This window comes from Indicator indicator, chromosome 9 (genome assembly GCF_027791375.1).
Source record: "Indicator indicator isolate 239-I01 chromosome 9, UM_Iind_1.1, whole genome shotgun sequence".
NCBI lineage: Eukaryota > Metazoa > Chordata > Aves > Piciformes > Indicatoridae > Indicator > Indicator indicator.
In genome coordinates this window covers 12,170,353-12,194,621 of record NC_072018.1, presented here as the reverse complement: position 1 = coordinate 12,194,621, position 24,269 = coordinate 12,170,353, and the positions used below count along the sequence as shown (strand labels likewise).

Below are 24,269 nucleotides of genomic sequence, written 5' to 3'. Positions count from 1 at the left end.
ATTGGAAATGGTTTCACTGGTGAAGAAGTTGAGCACTTGAACTGGTTTTACAACTTTGAGGCTTTTAAGAGTTAGAGGAGTGCTGGAGCAGTGCAGCAATCTATGTGCTTATTGTTAAGGTCAATAAATAGAGTTATGTATCTGTAAATAGAGTTATGTATCTGTAGAGGCTAAGTGTTTATATTTTTCAACAGAAAACAGGAAATCCAAGGTTTCAGTTTCTGAAAAGTTTTAGTAAACTGCTATAGGAACATGCATTTACATCTGTAGCAATTAAACAGGATCTTGTCTTCACAGCATTGCATTGTTTCACAGCAGCAAATAAAAATGCTATGTACAAGGTAGAAGCTGCAATTATGTTAGTTTCTGCTAGTCCATATTTGAGGTTGTTTGCCCTCATTTGAGTATATAGCACAAGTATTTCGTAATAGAGACTTCTTTACTATTTTGGGTTGTAAGTTGTTTGCAGCCACAGGAAAATTATGTCTTTGATACTTGGTATAGCTTAAAAAAAATAAAAGCTGTATCTTTGCTCCCAGTATGCAATCACCTCTTCAAGCTACTAGACCAGGAAAGGGTTACTAACTAGATTTTCTTAACCGATCTGAAAGTGCTCTACCAATGTAATTTACAGGGGAGAAGAATGTCATAGCTAGTGGAGGAGGACATTTTAATCACTTTAATGGTGTTACATGTAGAGTTAATGACTCCCCTTGAGTCTATTAAAAAAAAAATCATACACTGTTACTATCGCATATGATTAATTTTGTGTTCTTATATATATTTTCAAATATAACAAACTTGTATACAGTGGTATGGCATTCATGTTCTCTGTAATAAGTTGGAAATTATAGAATCACAGAGTCATTTAGGCTGGAAAAGACCTTTAAGATAATTCCAGCCATTAACCCAACACTATACCAAGTCAGCTTCTAAACCATGTCCCTTAGCACTACATCTACAGGTCTTTTAAATACCTGGGGAGCCTGTTCAAGTGCTTGATGACTCTTTTAGTGAAGTTTTCCTAATATCCAATCTAAATTAATATTTTTTTTATGCTGTATGTGAAGCTGTAGTATCCATATTTGCTTTGAGCATCTACTTGTGACTTACAAACAAATCTCATCCCTGTTATTCTCAAGATTGTAGACCACTCTTTCCTGTGGTCTGCAGTTAGAACTGTGTGACTGCTGATCTGCAGGGTGTTGAGGGGTGTGTGAAACAAACGCAGAAAGATTTCTGGTGGACTGGCAACTGTAAGTCTGGTGCATTTGCCAGAGACAACAACATGTCCTGCTAATATCAAATTAACTTATACAGCCAGCAGCCTGCTATTAAGCTTCCACAGAGAATGAAGCTCCATGACCACCAGGCAGCTCTAATTTTGAAATGATGAATATTACATTTCATTTTCCAGCAAAGACTTATTTTTACAATGGTTGTCAGACTTGCTTCTTCTGGCTGTCTTGTTCTATAAAGTTATTTTTTTTCCACGCTTGAAATAGAATTTTTAAAATTTTAGCACCTAAGTTTGTCATAAATGTTCCATTATTATTTTTGGACCCTGACTCTCACTAGAGAAGAAAGGTTGATAAGATTTAGAGTCTATGTCCACTTCTGTTCTAGGGATAATAAGAATTAATTTGTCTCTGCAAAAGGGGAATAAATTCCAGGTAATCTGTGTCAGTGTCTTTCTGCTTTTCTAAGTTGACACAGATTTAAGTTGAAGGATGTTAAAGTGTCATTATCAGTTCCTGCTTCTCCATGAGCATGTAGATGTCTCAGAAGGTTCTGTGTTACTTCATGGGCTTGCTATCAGCCAACTTCTGCATTTCCAGCAGAACTCAAAATTTTTGTCCTGGGTTTGACAGTGCAGAGGAGACAGATGAGGCGGTTAGTGTATGGTGATCTTTGTAGTAGACCTTTGAACTATATGGCTTGAAAATGTGGGCTGGAGAGTACAAAAACTCAGGAGTAGTGTGATCAACGTGACCAGGGAAGTGACTGTCCTCCTGTACTTGGCACTGTGGAGACCATGCCTTGAGCATTAGGTTCAGTTTTGAGGCCCTGACTTCAAGAATGTCATTGAGGTGCTGGAGTGTGTCCACAGAAGGGCAGTGAAGCTGGTGAAGAGTCTAGAGAATAGGTCTGATGAGAGGGGCAGTTGAGAGAACTGGGATTGCTTAGCCTGGTGGAGAGGAGGCTGAGGGAAGATCTTCTGGCTCTCTATAGCTTCCTGAAAGGAGGTTGTAATTCAGTGGGTGTTGATCCCTTCTCCCTAGTAACAAGTGATATGACAAGAGGAAATGGCCTCAAGTTTCCCAAAGGAGGTTTAGGTTGGGTAGGAGAAGAGACTTCCTAACTGAAAGGGTTGTTAAAGACTGGAACAGGCTGCCCAGGGAAGTGGTTGAATCCCCATCCCTGGAGGTGTTTTGGAGATGCAGAGTTGTGGTGCTGTGGTACATGCACCAGCTGTGGTAGTGTTAGAGAATGGTTGGACTCGATGATCTTAAAGGTCTTTTCCAACCAAAACCATTCTATGAGCCTGTGATTGATAAGGATTCTGTGTTCTGGGCAATGTTAGCAAAGTCTGTTTTTGTTGGAGGAACTACACTAGGGGTTCTAGTCTGCCTGAAGTCAGAGAAGTAGGCATTAAATACTTTATAACAGCAAAATAACTTGGACATGATTATTGACATATGGCTCACAATTTTCTTCTCCTTTTTGGAAGAAAACTAAATTATCACAGTATCACAGTATGTTAGAGGTTGGAAGGGACCTCCAGAGATCTAGTCCAATCCCCCTGCCGAAGCAGGATCACTTAGGGTAGTCCACACAGGAATGCATCCAGGTGGATTTTGAAAGTCTCCAGAGAAGGAGTATTATAGTATATGCAAGCATATAAGCAAACAAGATTTACAGTTAGAATCTCCTATGGTGGTATTTACTCTTTTGGTTTAGTGATCTGATAATACTAATACTTAATTTCACTTTTTACTTAATTAGACATGCATCTTTGACAAATGACATTCTGCTTCTCACTGGCCAGCTCCACTGACCTTGTCATTGTTACTGATGAGTACATGTAGCTGCTTCAGGCAAAATAAGCAGCCGTGCATTTTAGGGACTTGATGATTTTGCTACTTACTGTTTTCTTCCTCCCAGAGCAGTAAAAACTGGAGGGCAGCAGTTGACTTGTGTGGGCGGCTTCTAACCGCACATGGTCAAGGCTATAAAAAAAGTGGACTGCCTACCAACCATACAACAGATTCTTTACAGGTATGTTTCAAGTACACCCTTGTCACTTTTTTCTAGTAAGTGGTTGGTGTGTTTTTTAACATGAGCAATCTTCTTTTCCCAGTTATTGCTTAAAACCCGAGCTTAGTCAGTTTTTCTATTTGTTTTTGTAAAGTAGGCCGTCATTTACAACAAAATATTTCTTAAAAAGTAAAATTCTCTCTTGATTGTATGTTTTTAAAGATGATCATACTAGTGATTTCCTAGTGAAAAAATAATGTGTTTTGCTATCTTGGAAGACTGCACTGAAGCTGATGGAGACCACCTAGATGGTGAACTTCGTAGTAAGGTTGCAAGTGTTAGACATATGTTTCATAATGATAAGAAATCAAGAACCCAAATTAATAAAGGTTCTTGAAACATGGACAAGTGTTGTACTGGACAAAATGTGACCAGATGAGAATGCGTGAGTTTAGCCCTAGCAGCTTATCAAGCTCATGGAATTTCACCAGAAACATAGCAGATTTTAAGAACTGCCCTAAAAGTGGAAAACCAGTTAAAGATCAGATTGATACTTCTTACAGCTAACTTAGTTTAAAGAGAGATGTTCTAATTTTGAAGCAGGCTGGTTTTTAACCTTCATCTTCAAAATCTCAGTACCCTTACAAACAATCGAAACATCAGTCCTCTGTGTTTTGTTTTAATGATCTTAAAAAGGTATTCTGTGAAAGAGCTTGGAAATACAAATCATTGTTCTTATCAGCAAGTAAGGTAGAAAACTGAAGCTAAAATGGTATTTGTGGCTTATGTTCGAAGCTAATAACATGCTTTTCCTTTTGTGCTTTTTTTTATATATATACATTAATTTTTAGCTCTGGTTTGTGAGACTGGCATTGCTGGTAAAACTGAATCTATTCCAAAATGCAGAAATGGAATTTGAACCATTTGGAAATTTAGACCAGCCTGATCTTTATTATGAGTATTACCCTCATGTATACCCTGGACGAAAAGGTAAGATACTTGATTTATACAATGCTTTTTGGTTTGCCAGTCGTTATAAAATAAAGTATTTATTTTGTTTTATTTTATTCCAAAGCATTAGTAAACTTTGGATTATATCTTCCCTTTTTTTTTATTGTTGGGGCTTTTGTTGATGCTTGTTTTGGTTTGGTTTTTTTTTTTTTTTTTACTTTTGTGGTTATTTTATCCCAGAAGAACATTACCTACTTTGTTAAAGTATTGTTTACATTATGGAGGTAGCGATAAAGAGTGACATAGAATCATAGAGTTGTTTTGGTTGGAACAGTCCTTTAAGATCATCGAGCCCATCCATTATCTAAGTTTACCAAGTCTGGGACTAAACTGTGTCCTTCAGTACCACACCTCTAAAGACTTCACATCTTTAAAACAGCTCCATAGACAGGGATTCAACCACCTCCATAGGGAGCCTGTTACAGTATTTGAGAACCCTTTCATGAGGAAGTTTCTTCTGATATCCAACCTAAACTTCCTCTGGTGCAACTTGAGGCCATTTTCTCTTATGCTGTGACTTGTTACTAGGGAGAAGAGCCCAACTCCCACCTCCCTTTAGCCTCCTTTCGGGGAGCTGTAGAGATAAGGGTTAGAAAATAAGGGGCAAAACTCTTCCATGACAATATAGCTGACACCGTATTGATTTGAAAGAGGACTGTTTTTAACAAGTAAGTATAATAAAAAAGTTTAGTTCTAGAGTACTGAAATTTTAAAAATACAATCTTTGATAGTTTTGTCTAGCCAGAAACAGGCTGTGACAGGTGATGAGAGGTGGTGGAAACCGAATCTAAGCTTTTCCTCTTAAATTCATCCAGTTTCTATCAATATGCTATTTTTAACACGCTCCTGTCTATGCACGCATGCTAATTCAGATACTCTTCTCTTAAGTGTCCTGGATTCTGGGATTATTTTTTTAAGATGTTTAAATTTAGAGCTAATTTCATAATTTTCTATAGTAAACTTCATAATTTTCTACAGTAAAAACAAAACCTACAACAGGTTAAATGTAAGGTTATTTGCTAAGTAATTTAAGATAAAATTCAATAATTTAGTTTTATCATGTTGTCAAAGAAGAAAGAAAGACACTATCAGCCTGAATTATTTGTAAGTGGTTTATCTGGCATTGAGTGTATCTATGGTAAAAAAATGAACATAGGGAAAATACTCTTATATGCCTCAGTTAATTTTTTAGCAGTTGAACACACCAACTGGGACCATAATCTGATCAACTGTGTAAGGAAAACAAGATCAAGATTGTATGGAACTGATCTTGTAGGTATCTCATGCAAGCACAGTGTGATTAAGATGTGGGAACTGCTCTGAAGCCTTTGTTCCACAGTTTATGGAGAGAGAGAGAGAGATGCAGTTTGCAGAGATGTAGGAGAGAACAACCAGTTCTCTTCTGGCTGGCATTAAACTACACAGTGCTGGATCATAGATACTGAAATCTCCTATATCTGCATTATTAACTAGCTTAATTTAGATAATAAAATAGATACAAATCAGTCCTATATCTTGCTTGAAATGAATCAGTATGAATCCACTGGTGCTTGGTAATTCTACAAATCATGTTTTGGTGTAACAATCAGAAAAATAGTTTTATTTCAACATTTTAATTTTGATTGATGGAGTAAGCACTTACAAACCAAGAGTAGAGATATAGATAATGTATTGTTTAATTGTTACACATAATATTTTGCATAATTTCTTTGTATTCAAAATATTCATAATAAGAAATGTAATAAATTAGAAAGTTTTACATGCTTTCTATCCTTGAAGTAAGGGAAGTGTATATACCTGAGAGCCTAACAGCAGAGAGGATAGTTCCTCATCCATTAATCTCTGAGAAATACATCTCAAAAAAACTGAAATGCAAGCTAATATATGAGGGGTAGAAGATGTTTTTTTTTTTCCATTAATTTACTTCAATATGGCCAACGTGTTACTATAAAATTTCCTCGAAGCTCTCCTGAGGTTCCTTCCTCCGGAGGTGTTTTGGCAACACTACCAATCTCTGGTTTTATCCTGAGATTTCGTACAGCGTTTGCATCCATGCTGTGTGTGGATCCCATTACCATTGTTTTCATGATGGCTACAAGATCTTTTCTCTCTGAAATCTTTCTTTTCTGGTTTCTATGGTATCTTTCTTTGGTCATCTACATTGTCTGTAGATCTGTACCATCATGGGAGGTGAAATCTCTTGGGATTCTTGTATCAGGCAGTGAAATAACTTAAATCAGTCTTTGAGCATTCCTGCTTGATACACGGTGAAGAGCAAACCAAAGATACAACAGCAGTGTGTGCTGCAGCAGGCTGGGGGATTTAGATGGAGAGTGGCAGTTTACAAAAAAAAAAAAAACTTAGAGTGGCTGAACATGAGCCAGCAGTGTGCTTAGGTGGACAAGAAGGCCACTGACATTTTGGCCTATATCAGGAATAGTGTGACCAGCAGGATTAGAGGGATAGTCCTTCTGGACTCAGCACTGAAGAAAGCCACACCTTGACTCCTGGGTTCAGTTTTGGGGCCCTCACTACAAGTGAGGCATTATGGTGCTGGAGCAAGTCCAGGGCAGTGAAGCTGGTGAAAGGTCTGGGGAACAGGTCTTTTGAGGAGTGGCTGAGGGAACTGAAGTTTAGTTTGGAGAAAAGGAGGCTGAGGAGAGACCTTCTGGCTCGCTCTCTACAACTCTCTGAAAGCAGGTTGGAGGAAAGTGGATGATGGTCACTTATAGGTCTTTTCCAACAACAACAACAAAAATCTCTGATTCCATAAATTCTAGATAAAATGTATATACTTCTCTCAAAGTAGTGTGAGTCTGGACATCCACAACTGTTGGTTTTGCATATTTCACTAAGTCTGTATTATTTTTATGTCTTTGCTAATATCCTCTGTAGTTAGAATTTTTAGCCAAAATACATTTTAAAAATTATACAAGAAATACTTGACTGTGTGAGATTTCATTTTTAATGTGCCTGTGTTTACTCAAGCAGTGCTCTGGGTTTCTTTTATTCAGTTTTGAAAAACAGATCCCCCTAAAGGAATCCTGTCATACATGGTCTAGAACTGTCAGTCTAACCCATGTTGTAAACAAGTTTTCAGTACTGATCATAGAATAAAATAGAAACGTAGAATCTTTTTTGTTTGGAAAAGACCCTTGAGTCCAACCATTATCTAACTCTCCCAAGACTGGTGCTAAGCCAGAGCAGTCAGACTTCAAAATAAAATTTTCAGAAATAATATAGATATTTCAGTTAATAAATGTATAACTTTAAGGGGTTAGACTGCCACTGAAATATTTAATTGTGCTTTCTTTCCCAAGGCTATACAGTCTCATTGTAGACAGTACCAGCTTCATATAATATTTCTTAAAACTAAGTCACTAATTTCTAAATTCTGCCTTGCTGCAGTTCTCAGTTGGTAAGTTTTATGGTGCTCTTTGTGGCAGGGCAATTGTTGCAGAGCTTTTCTTTGCTCTTTTTCTTGGGTTTTCTTTGCTTCAGTGCAAACTCCAGATTAATGGAAATGTATTTGTGCAACCTTTCAAACCCATATCTTAATTCAGAGTATCTGTGTTCTTGAAACCAAGTGCAATTAAACTGTGAACTGTATGGAAACGTACAATTTCAGACAAAATTTTTAAAACATTTTCTTTCAGTGGTTACAAACTTATAGGCTCCCTTCTGTTCTTCATGCTTTCTGGATTGAAAGTAGTAAGCAAAAGCTTGGAAACTAGTCTGGAATTTAAATGTGCTTCCAATTGTCAGTCAGCGAGTCTAGGATTCAGATATGCTACATCATCACTGTTAAAAATCTTACAGATTATTCAAATAAGCTGTTGCAGATGAAAAAGTGTGTGTGTGTGCACATAAACTCAAGGAATTTCTCTTTTATCCAGTGAAGGAAGGGTTTGTTTCTTTGTTTTGTTTTGTCTTTTGACTGTCATAAGATCCCATTTTACAATTTCAGGAAATGATAATTTGCCCTGCTGCTGCTCTTTGGTATTGATAAGGTTTAATGAATAAACTGAAGAAGGCAGAAAGCATTTCTGGTTGCTGATTTTGCAACAAGTAAATACAAAGATAAAATGACTAGCCATTGCAATCCTTTATTTTTCTGCTCTAAAAGGGCTGCAGTTTGAATTTGATGGACATGAGGTGATGCTTATGTTATGACAGTTATGAAAATGTGCAGCTGTTCATAAAGGAATAGGCACTGAAATCGGTGGTCTTCAAAAATTCTACCTGATCTTACTATTTATTCCATCTGTTCTCATGCTTTTGGAGTATCCATTTTACTTTCATCGGAGAGCTTTTTCTCTTTATAGTTTCGCCTTTTGTGTGTTGATTTATATATTTTTTTAAATATTTTTTTAAATATATATATAAATGAGATTAATTCATGTCAAAGTGATAGTCAAGAATCATATTTCTTGAAAAATTCTCCCATGTATTTAAAAGTAATAGGTGAGAAAAGAATTCTCTTAAACCATTTTTTCATTATGAATGTTTTATAGATAAAATTATTATGAAACCCCGAAAGAGAAGTAACAGAGGTCAGCTGTAAACCATCAAGCTAGAATAAGACTTAACTTAAAATTTCAATGCATAGCTGTAATTGTAGGGTTGCCTTTTGCTGAAATTATCTGAGCTTAGCTGACATGGGTTTGCTGGATAAGAGGTCATTGCTGCTTTAGAAATCCAAACATGAAGTAGAGAGCAAAATCCATTCTCCTGTGCTCTTAAGTAAACATTTTAATTACAGGATATGCTGATTGGTTTAAATATTTCCTTGACACGTTGCCTTGTTAAATTCAGGACTGAGTTAAATATAGTAGAGGACATGAGTTTGATTCCAAACAGTTTTGCAAAATGCAGCACATGCCAAAATCCAGTGTTTTCTACAAAATTCTCTTGATTCCTAGTGGGATATCAGAGGAATATATATGCCCACGTGTATCTATTACAGAGAAATGTGTTACGCTGTGTGCCGTAAATAGGTGGCCCAGCAGTAAGCAAGTAGGTGTAACCTTTCAGGCAGTGTAATGTCATTCTTAATCTAACAAACAGATGTATTTCTGTTACAGCTTAGTGTTACTGTAGCCTGTCTTGTTTCTTACCCACTGCCAGTGTGTTTGAGGCAAGTAGAAGGCTTTTTCCCTGCTGTTAATCTTTTTAATTAAATTTTGTGCCCTGAGTTCTACAACCTGCCTTTCAGATCTTCATAACACTCTTATTATTGGTCTACTAGAGTCATCAACCGATATCATTTACCTCTTCCTAATTGTTTTCTTGTTCACATAAACAACGGAAAATGAGAATCAGGATTTTGTAAGATCCCAACTCTTTCAGTTGTCACTATCTTCATATTAAAATGTTAAGGGATATTTTTCAGAAGGCTAAACTTATAGTTGGTGGAAGACAAAGTGGAAGCTGTGTTTTTGTAGACTTGTGTGCAGTTTCTTTTTCTGTCATATGTGTTTAACAATGGGGAGTGGATTCCTCCACGCTCTCATTCTTTTAGCAGAAAAGCCTCTGATGCAACATGTTACATAGAACAACAAATCCACATCCTGTTGTTAAGCCCAAAGTTCTTGGTGAGCTGAGAGTTAACTGTTTTATGTTTTAAGTCAACACTTTCTGTGATTCTCTTATTCGCATTTTAGATTTTTTTTTAACAATGAAATGATGAATTTGGAGAAGAATCACAAGAGTCATGTTATGGTTTGCCTTTGCTTTTTTCATCTCCCTTTCATGCCATGAAGCTCTACTAGGCTGCATTTCCAATCCATTATGCTCACTATGTTCTCTTCCAGCATGGCAAGCACACAGGCCACGATGCAGAGTTCTGTGAGATCAAAGGCTCATATAACCACCCACCCTGTGAAAATATTTTTAGTATCATTTAACTAAAAAGAAGCTTACTAGGAGACAGGAACGTATCTGGGAAGATGCACCTAAGCATGAATCTCAAGAGTTTCTTTTTTATAAACTGAGTATTTAAGGTATATATTTGGATGAGTGGCTTGGATGAGTGCTGCCAGTTTTTTATGAGCAATTTCCTTGTCTAATTTGACTTGAAGTTATAAAATACTGTTTACATGGAGTAGTAAGACAGCCTTTGCAGTTGAAAAAGCTTATTTCTCTTCTCTCCTGTTTTCTCTGCTTACCACACTTCTGTGAGAGCATACTTAACAGTTTTGTGTGTCATCTACAATTGATAAGAATACAAAGAAGGACAGGGACTTGCTGGAGAGGGTACAGCAAAGGGATACAAAGATGATTAGGGGACTACAACATCTCTCTGATGAGGAAAGCCTGAGAGAATTGGGTCTTTCAGTCTGGAAAATAGAAGACTGAGAGGGAATCTTGTCAATGCTGATAAATATTTATAAAGGGTGGGTGTCAGGAGGATAGGACCATTTTTTTTTTCAGTGGTGCCCAGTGAGAGGACAAGGGGTAGCAGGCACAAAGTTGAACATACAAAATTCCATCTAAACATAAGGAGGAACTTCTTTAATTTAAGGGTGATGGAGCATTGGAACAGGCTGCCCAGAGAGATGGTGTAGTCTCCATCTCTTCACACATTCAGAACCTGACTGGATGTGTTCCTGTGGAACCACCTTTAGGTGAACCTGCATTGGCAGGGAGGTTGGACTCAATGATCTCCAGAGGTCCCTTCCAGCCCCTACCGTTCTGTGATTCTGTGAATTGTGAGGGAAAGGGCAGAAGTGCTTGGTGTTTCTGAGATTATTTTTTTTAAGTTAACAACCTGTTTAATAAGCAGTCAGTAACAGAAATTCCCTGGTTGGATTTGCTGAATGCTTACAGTAAAACTTCCTGCCGTTTACTAGTTGTGTCATGAGTTTCAAAAGAACAAGAGAAGGAAGAGATGTTAGACTTTTAGATCCTCCTGTGAAATAGTGATGTGAGTTCTGATTTGAAAAGTCATTGCACTGACTACTCTTACACCATAGGCCAATTTAGAATCATAGAATCATTCTGATTGGGAAAGACCTTTAAGATTGCTATGTCCAACCATTATCTAACTCTACCAAGTCTAGAGCTAAACCCTGTCCCTCAGTACCACACCGCTGCCTCTTTTAAACACCTTCATGGATGAAGATTCAACCACTTCCCTGGGAAGTGTCTTTCAGTCTTTAAGAACCCTTCCAGTCAATAAGTTTCTTCTGATACCAAATCTAAACCTCCCCTGGTGCAACTCTAGGCCATTTCATGTTGTCATATTACTTGTTACTAGGGAGAAGAGACCAACGCTCACTTTGCTTCACCCTCCTTTCAGAGAGTTGTGGAGGGTAGTAAGGTCTCTTCTCAACCTCTTTTTCTCCAGACTAAACAATCCCAGTTCCCTCAGCCACTCCTCAGAAGAGCTGTTCTCCAGACCCTTCACTAGCTTTGTTGCCTTTCTCTGGACCTTCACCTGCACCATAATGCCTTCCTTGCAGTGAACATCCCAAAACTGAACCCAGTGCTCAAGCTGTGACTTCACCAGTGCCGAGTACAGAAGGACAGTTGCTTCTGTAGTCCTGCTGGTCACACTGTTCCTGATCCAGTCCAGGATGCTGCTGGCCTTCTTGGCCACCTCAGCACACACTGGCTTATGTTCAGCTGGCTGTCAATCAACACCCTTACGTTTTTATCTGCTGGGCAGCTTTCCAGCCAAGCCTGGAGTGTTCATGAGGTTGTTGTGACCCAAGTGCAGAACGTGACACTAGACATTGTTGAATCCTGTTCAGCTGACCCCAGCCTATCAATGCAGCCTGTCCAGGTCTCTCTGCAGAGCCTTCTAACACTCTTTCCCAGTTTAGTGTCATGTGCAAATGTACTGAGGGTGCACCAGTGCCTTTGTTCCATCATCACAGAAATACCAAGTGATTGAGAAATAATACATTAATAAAGTACATTTGGAAGCAATATAGTTCTGAATGCCTATTACAATTGAGGTCTTAGTCATGATAGGAAATAAATCAGATTCTTATGGAGTCTTCTGTTGGTCTGGAGTTGCATTCACCATTCTGACATCCTCTGACACCACTTCCAATGATGTAGATTGGTAATGGGTTGTTCCTTCCCCTCCTGTGGATCCTAATAGTGTGGCTTCATTCAGCAATATTTAAGATCAAGAGTTTACAAAATACGCAATCCCAAAAAGTGTTTTTACAAAACGTTGTATACATTTTATAAAAATGGATAACATGAGACGTTTCATCTGCACTCCATTAAATACCTGTTTGTCTGTACCTTGAGCTGGTCTGGTACAAATTCAGGTTTTCTCTATGAGTATTTATGGAGTTGACTTTTACTGCATTTTACAAGAGAATGAGATGATTCCTATTTGTAGGCATTGTACTTGTAGAACATTGTCATTAACCAAAAATGTTGCTAATACTTCAGACTTTGAGTTGTATCTCAGATTTTTCCAAAGCTTTTCTGAGGAACATAACTTTTGTTTGGGTGGTTGGCTTTGGTTTTTTTGTTTTTATAAATGTCTTTGCCTCACAAATGCTGTTGAGTCCAGCAGTAGGTTCATGGTTCTTATATTAGCAATAATTAAGACTGCTTTCTCCAAAAGGCCAGTACCAAGCTAGCTAGTTTTATGCACTGCTTTTTTCACAGGATTGCTATTGGATGGGGGAGCTAGAACTTGATCACCAGAGGCATGGTAGAGTTGGAGTCACAGGCCACATTTACTTCCATAGGTTTGCAGTGCAGGTTCCTAAGTTTTCAATGTGTCTACAAAGCAACTTCTCTGTGGTGTTCTGGCACAGAATTTCTTCTGAAATCATTTTTATCTTCCTTTTCTTTGTTGTTCACCCTACACAGTGACTATATATCTTCACTTGCATCATTCTAGGCACTAGTCTGGATATGTACATCAAATGTTCAACATCTTTTGTAACTGTTTGGATAACCTTTTACATATAATTTTTTCATAGAATTTCCAAGGCAGTTTTGCTCTCTTCATCTCTGTTCCACATAAGATGATGCATGAAAGTTGTGTTGCATCTGTTACTGGGACACAGCGATCACAGAAGCTGTGGGGAGTAGTTAGTACTGGTGAAAGAGAATTTATGTAGATGTAGGTGGCTTACTCTGAAGGTTGTAATTAGTGAGGTTTGTGATTACAATTTTGTCGACCTTTAAAAAAATGTCTAGAGGCAGTGACTCATTGTATATAGCATTTAACTCTTTGTTGTACAAACCTGTTGAGAGCAGGTGCAAAAATCTTTCTAAATATAGTAATAATGAGAAAAGTAAACTACTGTGAAAAGGAAGGCATTTCTTTTTCTACCCAAATGCTGCCTAAAATTCCCTATTCTTTGATATTTTCAGTAAACTAGAAAATACACAAAATACACCATCTTATGAAGAGTCAGTCTCACAGTGTAGGGTCATTTAGTAATTCTTTGTGGAAGAGCTAACATTAAGGAAGTATAACTCAGACTAAAAGTAGTTCTTAGAGCAATGGAATGGTCTCTTCTCAGTATGATGGACTCGGACCTTTACACAAATCTATGGACATCAATAGGAAAACACAAAAACAGAAATAAAATATTTTTGGTACATTTAATTTTACAGACTTGATGCATTTTTTTTTGTTACTGTTATTTTTCTGTAATAGAGGGACTTTTCATATCAGCTTTATTTGGAAAAGTATTGCATGGGAGTTTTGCATGCCCTGATTATATAAACTTTCTCACAAACATGTTTTTAAGGCAAATAATTCCATCTTATTTCATACACATTGATTGTAAAATCTGCATAATTACTAGATGTGAGGACTGACACTGTAGATGCAACTCGAGTAAACTTCCATGCTTTTTAATCATGCATTTTAATTAGTTTATAAAAATCTCTAATGGAACATTGTACTTCCTTTCAAAACTTGGTTTTGAAAATTTGAATTAGATGCACCTTTTTCTTGCCCTCTTGGTTATGGCTACCTAAGAAGGTTACATATGTATTTATCTACTTTAAAACATTTTACATTATGTGACATGTTACAGCTGAGAAAAGGTTTGCTATTTTCTCATCTTTCACATCTTTTATCAGAAGAAAAAGATATGAAGGTAAAATGGACTTTGTCATATACACTAGTGAGAAATACTTTGTGTGTTGTAGGCAAATCACAAACTCATGATTACAGCAATAAATTCATTCAATACATTTAATTGTGTTTCTAGGTTCCATGGTTCCCTTCTCTATGCGGATTTTACACGCCGAACTTCCACAGTACCTAGGGAATCCTCAGGAATCACTTGACAGACTGCATAGTATGAAGATAATCTGCACCAAGGTAAGTTTCTCTATGCGCTAACGTATCTTAATGGTTAAGAACTATATTTTATTATCCTTACAAAGAAAATTAAGTTTCAACAATGACTTTTTTTTTTTTTACTCCCATCTTGATACAAATAAGTAACTCGCTAATAGAAGCAACTAAGCACTCCTTCCATTTGAGGATACATCTTTCCTCTGTGGTAACTCTTGACTAAATTGAGAGGAAGAGTGAACAACATAATTCTCTTGTTTTCATGCTTTTGCCAGGCAAGACATGGAGGACAGTAAGCAGATGTCTTTAAGGGCAAGTAGAAGAGCTTTCTTTCCTCACTCAGCAGCATCTAACTAGCTCAAAACCCAGTTGTTCATGATGTTGATCCTTCAAAAAACAGTCCTGATTCTTCAGAAGTAGGGTTTGGAATCAACAGTCATTTGGAAATACACCTGCCAAGTTCAGTTTGGAGTTTTTGTTTTGTCAAGTGCCCTAGTACAAACCTAACACCTAAATTATAACTTGGATTTGTCAATGCTAAAATTGGAGCAATACTGTTGTCCACCAAATCCAACACCCTGACTGTTACGCATTCATCCTCAAATGGTTTTACAGAAATTTTTCCCAATTAGACTAATGCAACAGTTACTAGGCATGTAACAATGCAGTATACTAGAAGAAATACGGTATCATTTTATCATAGAAACATAGGATCATTTCCATTGAAGAAAACCTTTATGATCGAGCCCAAGACTCTACCAAGTCTGGTGCTAAACCAGCATCACATCCCTGCCTCTTTGAAACACCTCCAGGGAGGTGCTACCTCCCTGGGCAGCCTGTTCCAACCTTTGAGAACCCTTTCAGTGAAGTTTCTTCTCATATCCAAACTAAACCTCCTCTTGGGAAACTTGGGGCCATTTCCTCTTGTCCTGTCACTTGTTACTAGGGAAAAAGAGACTGACACCCACCTTGCTACAACTTGGAGAGAGCAAGAAGGTCTCTCCTTAACCTCATTTTCTCCATTACTGGCAGGCTGTTCTCTTCAATCTTTTGCTTCATAAACAGCACTCCTCAATTTGGAGTAAATATTTTTTCTCAGAAATGCCTGTTGCAGGATTTTACAGGGCTTCTATTGACATTTGCCTGCCCCAGCCTGCAGCAGATCAGCTTGGTTTTGTGTGGTCTGGTATTAAGTGCTGCTAGGTTTTCCCCTCAGTCATGAAAGTGCCACTAGAGACTAAAAAATTGAACTGCTTTCTAAGTTCCTTTATCTTGGACCAGAGAGAGAATGTGAAGAAGCAAGTGACTGCTGAGCTATCTGGCTAGCTTTATTGAAGTGGCTGTATCTCAGTTATAGCCTCATCAGCCATGATTCTCCACAGATTAAAGATTATCAGTCAGTGGAGGAATGAAAGAAAAGGAAATTAACTCCTCTCCCTTCTTTACCAGATCTTTAAGTCATATACAACCTTGAAAAAGCTCTACCTGTGCTCTTTTCCATGAAGTGCATATACTTGGAACATACCCAGTGTAGTGTAATACAAGATTTTGTTTGAATGTGAACTATGTTAAACTTGTTTGTTTAAATAAGGGAAACTGGATGTGCTGGTGAAGATGAAATAGAAATAAAGGAGATTTATAAATTAATAAATACATATTTCTCTGCCTGTATGTTCTTTAAGAGTTTTGTTTACTCACGTTCTTATTCCATGATCCCATTACCTGCTAGTGGCCCAGGTCACTGCAAGTTCTGTGTGATCGTTGTGGCCTTGGGGAAGGCTTTTTCAAGGCTGGCTGTATGACTTCCACTTGCTCTTCCAAAGAGTCTTCTGTTCTGTGCTCATGCTGTTGGCTCACAGATTGTGTTCTTTTTTTTCTCTGTCTTCCTCTGTCTGAGTCTGCGAACTTTCTCCCAGGTTGGTGTGTTCAGTTGCAGTCAGAAAGAGGATGATCACAGAATCAGAGAATAGTAGGAGCTGGAAGGGACCTTTGGAGATCATCTAGTCCAATCCCGCTGCATCTCCCTTTTCTTCCACTAAAGCCAGGATACAGTAGCCAGGACAAGCCATTGTCTGTGCTGATGGATGCCCCTTTTTGAAGTACAGTACACAGAAAAGTACAAATGGACCAAAAAGCCATGCCAGCCTTCTCAAAGGAATATTGTTCATCAATTACTCTAGGCACCTCATTGCAGATTACTTCATTTGTTTGCATTCAATTAGTTGTCTTTTGGAGCAATTCAAAGACAGCTGTGGAAACAAGAGTGTGAAAAAGCACAGCTTGTAAAGACAAACACGTTTTTAAAAGACAGATGTAAATTGCTGATCATTTAACCATTCATAATCAGAATTGGCTGACAGTAGACATTGTTTATATGTGTATTTCGATTGTTGTACAAGTGCTATTAGTCTAATAATCCTGATCTCACCTGGAATGGTCTGGTATGAAGTTCATAATACATATGAAAACCTCAAGAAAATACCATAAAGGATGTATGCTCATTAGTCTTAATATTCATATATGACACTTGGGAACCATTTGGGTTGTAACAGAAATAATTGGGGAGCTTTCAACCAAAAACCTCTAATGTTTTACTTCCCTATTTTAAAAAGTGGAAAAATAATCTTTGGTCATCCGTATTTGCACATGAGCACACGAATAGTCATTATGTAAATGAGATGATCTTGGAGTCATAAAAGCTAGAAAAGACCTATTAGCTCACCTAGTCTATCTCTCTGCAACTCAAGGTTGTTTTCTATTTTTTAATGAGGTGGCCTATGGAGCTGAGGCCACATCCCCTGGGAAGCTATTCCAGGCTAATGCTAATGCATTCCTATCATAAGGAAATTTGTCATTATTTTGTTTCTCATCCTTAATGTAATTGTGGAGTTTTTTTCCTGCCTGATATGTCCTTTTAGCCTGCTAAATTCCCTCTTGATTTTGGTTGTATGGATTCTACAAGTACATGTCAGCTTAGGATCAGCCATGCAGCTTAAAGCTCTAACCCTATCTTGGCCTGGTCTCTTCATCTCCCATCAACTCACACATTTCTGGTACCTGAAGCAGAATTAGAGGTTGAGTCCAAAAACAATTTTCATTTTCCCTGTATAAGCAATAATACTTGAACCTTTTCCAGTATTCCTGCAGATTTGTAGTTGGGTATTTTACATCTCTATCTATGGGTATAATGACTTGGGAAAGAAATAATCTGTACTACTAGATTCCTATCATAGCTTAGGGGTAGAATGCAGTGAAATTGTTACTATGTCTATGTTATTGCTGTCTTCACAACATGAATTGCCTCAATGACTTGTTGCCCATATAAGCCCACTTTGAAATAGTCTTCAGTCAGCCAAAGCAGTAATAGTAATTTAAATCAGAAAAGGCTTTCCAAGCATTCATTTGAAAACATGCATGGTCTCTTTAGTGCTAATAATGCTGAGGACGTGCTAATAATGCTTAGCTAGAGACCACAATGTGAGAAGAACCAACAATTAGGCTTAATCTAAACTCCTTCATTCTAGTGCCCAAGCTTCCTAGCTGATAGATGGAGATAGTGCAGCATAGCTCAAATTTAACCCTTAATCCTTTAAGTGGCAGAGCTGTACCTGGGCTTTCCTACCAAGTTGAAAATTGCAGTGGAAAGTGAGTTAACAGTTTTGCTTCATGAAAAAGCCTCTACAAGTGTTATCTCTGCAACAGTTTTCAAAAACAATGTGCCATTTGTCCACCAGACACTCCCTTTGTAGTTCTACCATTCTCCTTCATGTACCTCCCTGGCTCTTCTGTACACACTCTTCATATCTGCTGGTCTTCTGTTTTACTTCCAAATGGATGAACTTTTCAGTCTCAATCTCCTACCTGCTGGCTGAGTTTGGATTTTATTTTCATTCAACTTCCAGTTCTGGCTCAGTTACTAAGATCATATTAGCATTCTGTTTCTCTTGCATTAGCATCATAGAATTGTTTTGGTTTTATAAGGCCTTTAAGACCAGTAAGACCATTCTCTAACTCTACCAAGGCTGGTGCTAAACCAAGTCCCCCAGCACCACATCTCTGTGTCTTTGAAACACCTCTAGGGATGAGGATTCAACCACCAATCTGGGGAGCCTATTCCTATGCTTGAGAATCCTTTCAATCAAGAATTTGCTTCTCCTATCTAACGTGAACCTCCCCTAATGCAACCTGAAGCCATTTCCTCTTACCATATCATTTGTAACTAGGGAGGAGAGACCAGCGCCTCGCTCACTACACCTTCCATACATGGAGTTGTAGTGAGCCAGAAGGTCTCTGCTCAGCCTCTATATCTTGAGACTAAGCAAACCCATTTCACTCAGCCACTCCTCATAAGACCTGTTCTTCATACCCTTCACCAGCTTTGTTGCCCTCCACTGGACGTTCTCCAGTATCTCAGTGTCTTTCTTCGAGTGAGGCCCCAAAACTAAACACAGTACTCATGATGTGTACTCACCAGTGCAGGGCGACAGTCACTTACCTGGCCCTGCTGGTCACACTATTCCTGATCTAGGCAAGGATGCTGTTGGCCTTCTCAGCCCACCTAAGCATGCTGCTGGCTCATATTAAGCCTTTGGTCTAGGGAGTATTTGTCTTGAGGCTTTATTTGATGAGTTTGTGGAAACGATGATGAATCTGCACCAGTCTGAGTACCCAAAAAGTTACAGCTCCAGAAGCACCAAAAAAACCCAAGAAAGAACAGAGGTCATATGTAAAACTGATGTTTAAAATGAATTGCCCAAGTGCTAAATCATATTTCTATTTATAATAGAAACAAAGATGTTTAGAACTACCCCATGCCGTATCACTAGAACAGTTTACTGTCTGTAGAAAAGTGGGATGAATTTCTTGAATTAAACATTTCATGCCAACTGACCTAGAAATATTAACTGAGGAACTTCCTGAATCATTAATATTGCTATTAAACAAGCCTTTAAAAACTGGGGAAATGCCCAAATACTGAAAAACTGTGCATGCTTTTCCTATGCTTCAGAAGGGCAAAAGGAGATAAACCTAAGGAATAAAACAATTAGCCTCAAATCAGCACCAAGTTCTGGTTTAATTATGTTGAGCTTGAGGTGACAGCTAGATATTCCCAAGTAATGTCACAGAACAGTCAATGCAATACTGTAATTGTATGCTAAATTTTTCTTTTTTTTTTTTGGTTGATAATGTTAGCACATTTTCAGAGAAATCCCTTGCCTTTTTAAACAAGGCAGCATGTCTGTTGATGATCACATCTTGTTACATTTAGAATTTGAAGAGGAAGAACTTCCAGACTGATTGAGAATAAGGAGTCATCACTAGATGCTTTCCAAGGGAAGAGAAAGATCATGAGGTTTAGACTGGACAGTAAACAGATGATAAATTGATTTTGATTTGTGGGAGAGAATTGGTAGAGTGGTTTTCTCTGGCAAAATGCCTCACTCAGAGTTTAACACTGGAATGTGGTGCTTTGGCATCTAAGTGATTTCTGAGAGGCTACACTGCTCTTCGTGTGAACCTGAGATTCAAGTTGTGATCTCCTAAACTGCCTCCTATGCACCAAGCTGCAGCATCTACTACTGTATGCTTATAGTCTCTCAAAAGTTGGTATTAGATGATCCTAAAGGTCCCTTCCAACACAGACTGTTCTATGATTCTGTGTAAATCTGAGGTGAGCCCTCTGTTTACACTGAATCATGTTACCTTGGATTTGTCATGGGCTAATTATTTATTACTTTCTGCTCAAGATCTGTGAAAATTTTTAACGGCATAGCCCTAAAACCATCACAGCTAACAACTGACTCAGCCGACTTGTGCTTACTGCTGTTAGTTCACCATATCTCTCTCCTTACATTTAAGTTCCTTGTAACTAAATGACACCTAACTTCAAGCTTTCACTCTAGTCTGTGAAAAGAGCTTGGTATCTCGTAGGGCAATTCCCTCCACCCTAAGATGTCTAAAATAGGTGGCATGATCTAGCTTCCTGGAGCTACCAATTGCTCTTCATTGGTTGTAGAATGCACCAAGATGCTCTCCAAGGCCAGATTATTTCTACTTGCCTTTGTCTGGAGGATTTCCTGTGTTCTTTTTAAGTGTTCGCACAACTGGGCAACACTGTGGCACAACTGGGATACTTTTCTGGTGTAGGAAAAACAAACAAACAATTACTTCTGATACTGACAGAAGCTGGGAGCTCTGTGTTCAGAAGTGTACCCAGTCCCTGGAAGAGGCAGGGCCTTGTACTTCCCTGACTGGCTAACTGCAGCAGCTGATTAAGGAGCTAGTGGCCTTAATGTTGGTTTGTTTTTTTGGGGGGGTTTTTGGTTTGGTTTCTTTTTTAAAGGAAATTTCAAGCATTGTTCTACAACTAGAGTTATACATCTGTAACACAAAAAATGGGGTGATCTGTGGGCATCAGAAAACAAACTTGGAGAATCACTAATGGGATTAGAAAAAGGAAAGGTGACTTGCATTTCAAATGGAACCTTGCATGCATATTTTTAAAGTGCTGGAGACACAAGCTTCGTTAAGTATACATTTTCATTCTCCCAATAAATGTTTCATTCACACAACAATTTACATGATTTAAAATCTATAATAATTTTTAAATAATAATAATAAAAGCCAAACTTTGAGAAGGAAATTGCAGTAAGAACTAAGAGGAATACTTCATTAAAGATAAAAGGGGTGAAACCAGAGCCCATACTTCACGTGTGAGAGTCAGGAGGCAGTGGCTTTCTGTGAAAAATAATTTTGACTCTCCTTGTGGTCATTATGTTCATTCTCTGGTGAAGCATATTTCAGGTTTTGCAATGTGTATGTCCTTTGAGTGTGCTGACATTTAACGTTCCCTAAGTACCATAAACCTGAGCTCTAACATCCTTCTACTGTACGATGACTTTCTTGGTGCAGTGGATCTAGCTACTGTTATAATCAGTAATTTTTAACTGTACTTAGGTGAAGCATTCCTTCCTGGATTGGTTTATATACAGACTGTAAGTTGTGGATCATTTGCCTTAAATATGTAGTGCTGTTTAAACTTACGTTGATGACTTTAAAATAATTTACTGCAGATATTAGAAAATTTGGAACAAGGCTTAGCTGAAGATGGAAGCATGACTAACATTACACAGGAGAACAGACAAGGTAGGTATTCTTTAACCATTTTTTTTCACAGGCAGGGTGTTTTATCACTTGCCTAAATATGCCAGTAATTTTCACAAGACTGCCCCAGACTTGTTAAAACACTATTTTTGTAATCTCATAGCCTGCTCAGCCTTTGAAATTACACACCTTGTGTTTTTATTTGCTGGAATTAATTTCACAGTTTTACCCTTGATCAAACTAATGCACTAAATAATCAGGTTTTATTGCTTAGAAGAAACAGCACAGCTGTGATACCCTTTACTGACAAACATTTAAGTGTATTGCTGTCACAGACAGGTGTATGTTTCTTCTTGAGCCCTGACTAACTGGCTTCTCTTGGTCCTCAAGTCTGAAATCTAAAAAGTTCTTTAGGTTGAACTGCCATCCTTCAAAGTCTACACTGGCCTGGGGTGCTGCTTACCTAGATGGCCAAGTCTCTGTGTAGCTGCATGGTACTTAGACTCCTGGAATAGCTGTCATTTTTTAGACTTAAGATTTAGATTAAGATAATCTACATCATTATTTTCATTATTTTGTACACAATTATGGGGTTTTCCTGCTCTTTTTATCTTAGTTGTTTAATTTCAATAGTATAGGATACATCATTGCATAAAGAAAGGTCATCAGGTCAAATTAGTTGTCCAGACATCTTTTTTTCTTTTATTTTAGTGGAATTTATACTAGTGAGGTTATTTGAGTATGCTTAAGAGTTCAACAGGAGATGGCATTTTAGACATTATTATGGTTTATAGAAATCATAGTGTCTAGTAAGTTAAATCATCATAGCAAGAAAACAAAACCTTTCAGCTTCAGCTAACAGTCTTACCAACTTCTTTCTAGGATAGCATTCACCTGTGGGAAGTAAAATTCTGCCTCTGAGATAGGAAAAGGCCAAGCAGAGCTGTTAACAGAGTTAAAGAACCATTACAAACAATTCCCTAAATCAGTGTCTATATGGGAGGGTGAGGACCTACCTGTCAGAACTCTTCTGCCTGGTCTTCAGGTTGACTCGATGTAAAGAAGCTTTAATGCTTTATTGTACTTGACTTAAGACAGCATCTAGATCTGTCCTGAAAAAGTGAACACTCACATGAGCAGCATTTGCAGATATAGTCACATGAATACATTTACTGCTCTTCTCAAAAGGGCTAGGAAAAAGAGAATTAATCTGATATTGAAGATTTATCCACAGCACTTCCAGAGTCTCTGTTCTCTCCTTTCATCTAGTATTCTTCGTGCCTCTGTTCTCCTACTTACTTTTCCCTGTTATCTCCTTTCTATCCCAAATTCTTTTCCTTTTTACCACTCTAAAACCAAGGCACTGATTCCTCTTTATGGTACAAAGACTCTCTCCTACCTGTGTCATAATCCTATGTCCTGCTGTCTGTCTCACTGGTAAGTTTCTGGCTCCTTGGCTTTTCCTCTCCACTGCTGCTATACAGCTGAGATGAGCTCAGGAGGAGGCATAGTTAGAAAAGCAAGGGACAAGGTTGCTGAAAATTTGGAGAGATCTTCATATCATAGAATCATAGAATCAAGAAGGCTGGAAGAGACCTCAAAGATCATCGAGTCCAACCTGTCACCCTAAACCTCATGACTATCTAAACCATGGCACCAAGTGCCACGTCCAATCTCCTCTTGAACACCTCCAGGGATGGTGACTCCACCACCTCCCTGGGCAGCCCATTCCAATGGCCAACCACTCTCTCTGTGAAGAACTTTCTCCTCACCTCCAGCCTAAACCTCCCCTGGCGCAGCTTGAGACTGTGTCCTCTTGTTCTGCTGCTGGTTGCCTGGGAGAAGAGACCAACCCCCTCCTGGCTACAACCTCCCTTCAGGTAGTTGTAGACAGCAATGAGGTCACCCCTGAGCCTCCTCTTCTCCAGGCTAAACAGTCCTAGCTCCCTCAGCCTCTCCTCATAGGGCTTGTGCTCAAGGCCTCTCACCAGCCTCGTTGCCCTTGTCTGGACATGCTCCAGCAATTCAACATCTTTCCTAAACTGAGGGGCCCAGAACTGGACACAGTACTCAAGGTGTGGCCTAACCAGTGCTGTGTACAGGGGTACAATGACCTCCCTGCTCCTGCTGGCCACACTATGCCTGATGCAGGCCAGGATGCCATTGGCTCTCTTGGCCACCTGGGCACACTGCTGGCTCATGTTCAGGCGGCTGTCAATCAGTACCCCCCAGGTCCCTTTCTGCCTGGCTGCTCTCCAGCCACTCTGACCCCAGCCTGTAGCTCTGCATGGGGTTGTTGTGGCCAAAGTGCAGCACCCGGCACTTGGATTTGTTGAATGCCATCCTGTTGGACTCTGCCCACCTGTCCAGCCTGTCAAGGTCCCTCTGCAGAGCCCTTCTACCTTCTAACAGATCAACACCTGCTCCCAGCTTGGTGTCATCTGCAAATTTACTGATGATGGACTCAATCCCCTCATCCAGATCATCAATAAAGATATTGAACAGGATAGGGCCCAGCACTGATCCCTGGGGGACACCACTAGTGACAGGCTGCCAGCTGGATGTGGCACCATTCACCACCACTCTCTGGGCTCGGCCCTCCAGC

The 24,269-nt window shown here is 38.7% G+C and overlaps 1 protein-coding gene across 1 annotated transcript in view; it reads left to right on the top strand.

The window, feature by feature from the left end:
- Nucleotides 1-24,269, top strand: part of TRAPPC12 (trafficking protein particle complex subunit 12) — a 51,418-nt gene that overhangs the window by 9,204 nt on the left and 17,945 nt on the right. The window contains exons 3-6 of the mRNA XM_054383565.1: nucleotides 3,166-3,279; nucleotides 4,110-4,248; nucleotides 14,472-14,584; nucleotides 21,634-21,706. Of these exons, the coding sequence (XP_054239540.1) occupies nucleotides 3,166-3,279; nucleotides 4,110-4,248; nucleotides 14,472-14,584; nucleotides 21,634-21,706 (439 nt within the window). The remainder of the gene's footprint in view (nucleotides 1-3,165; nucleotides 3,280-4,109; nucleotides 4,249-14,471; nucleotides 14,585-21,633; nucleotides 21,707-24,269) is intronic.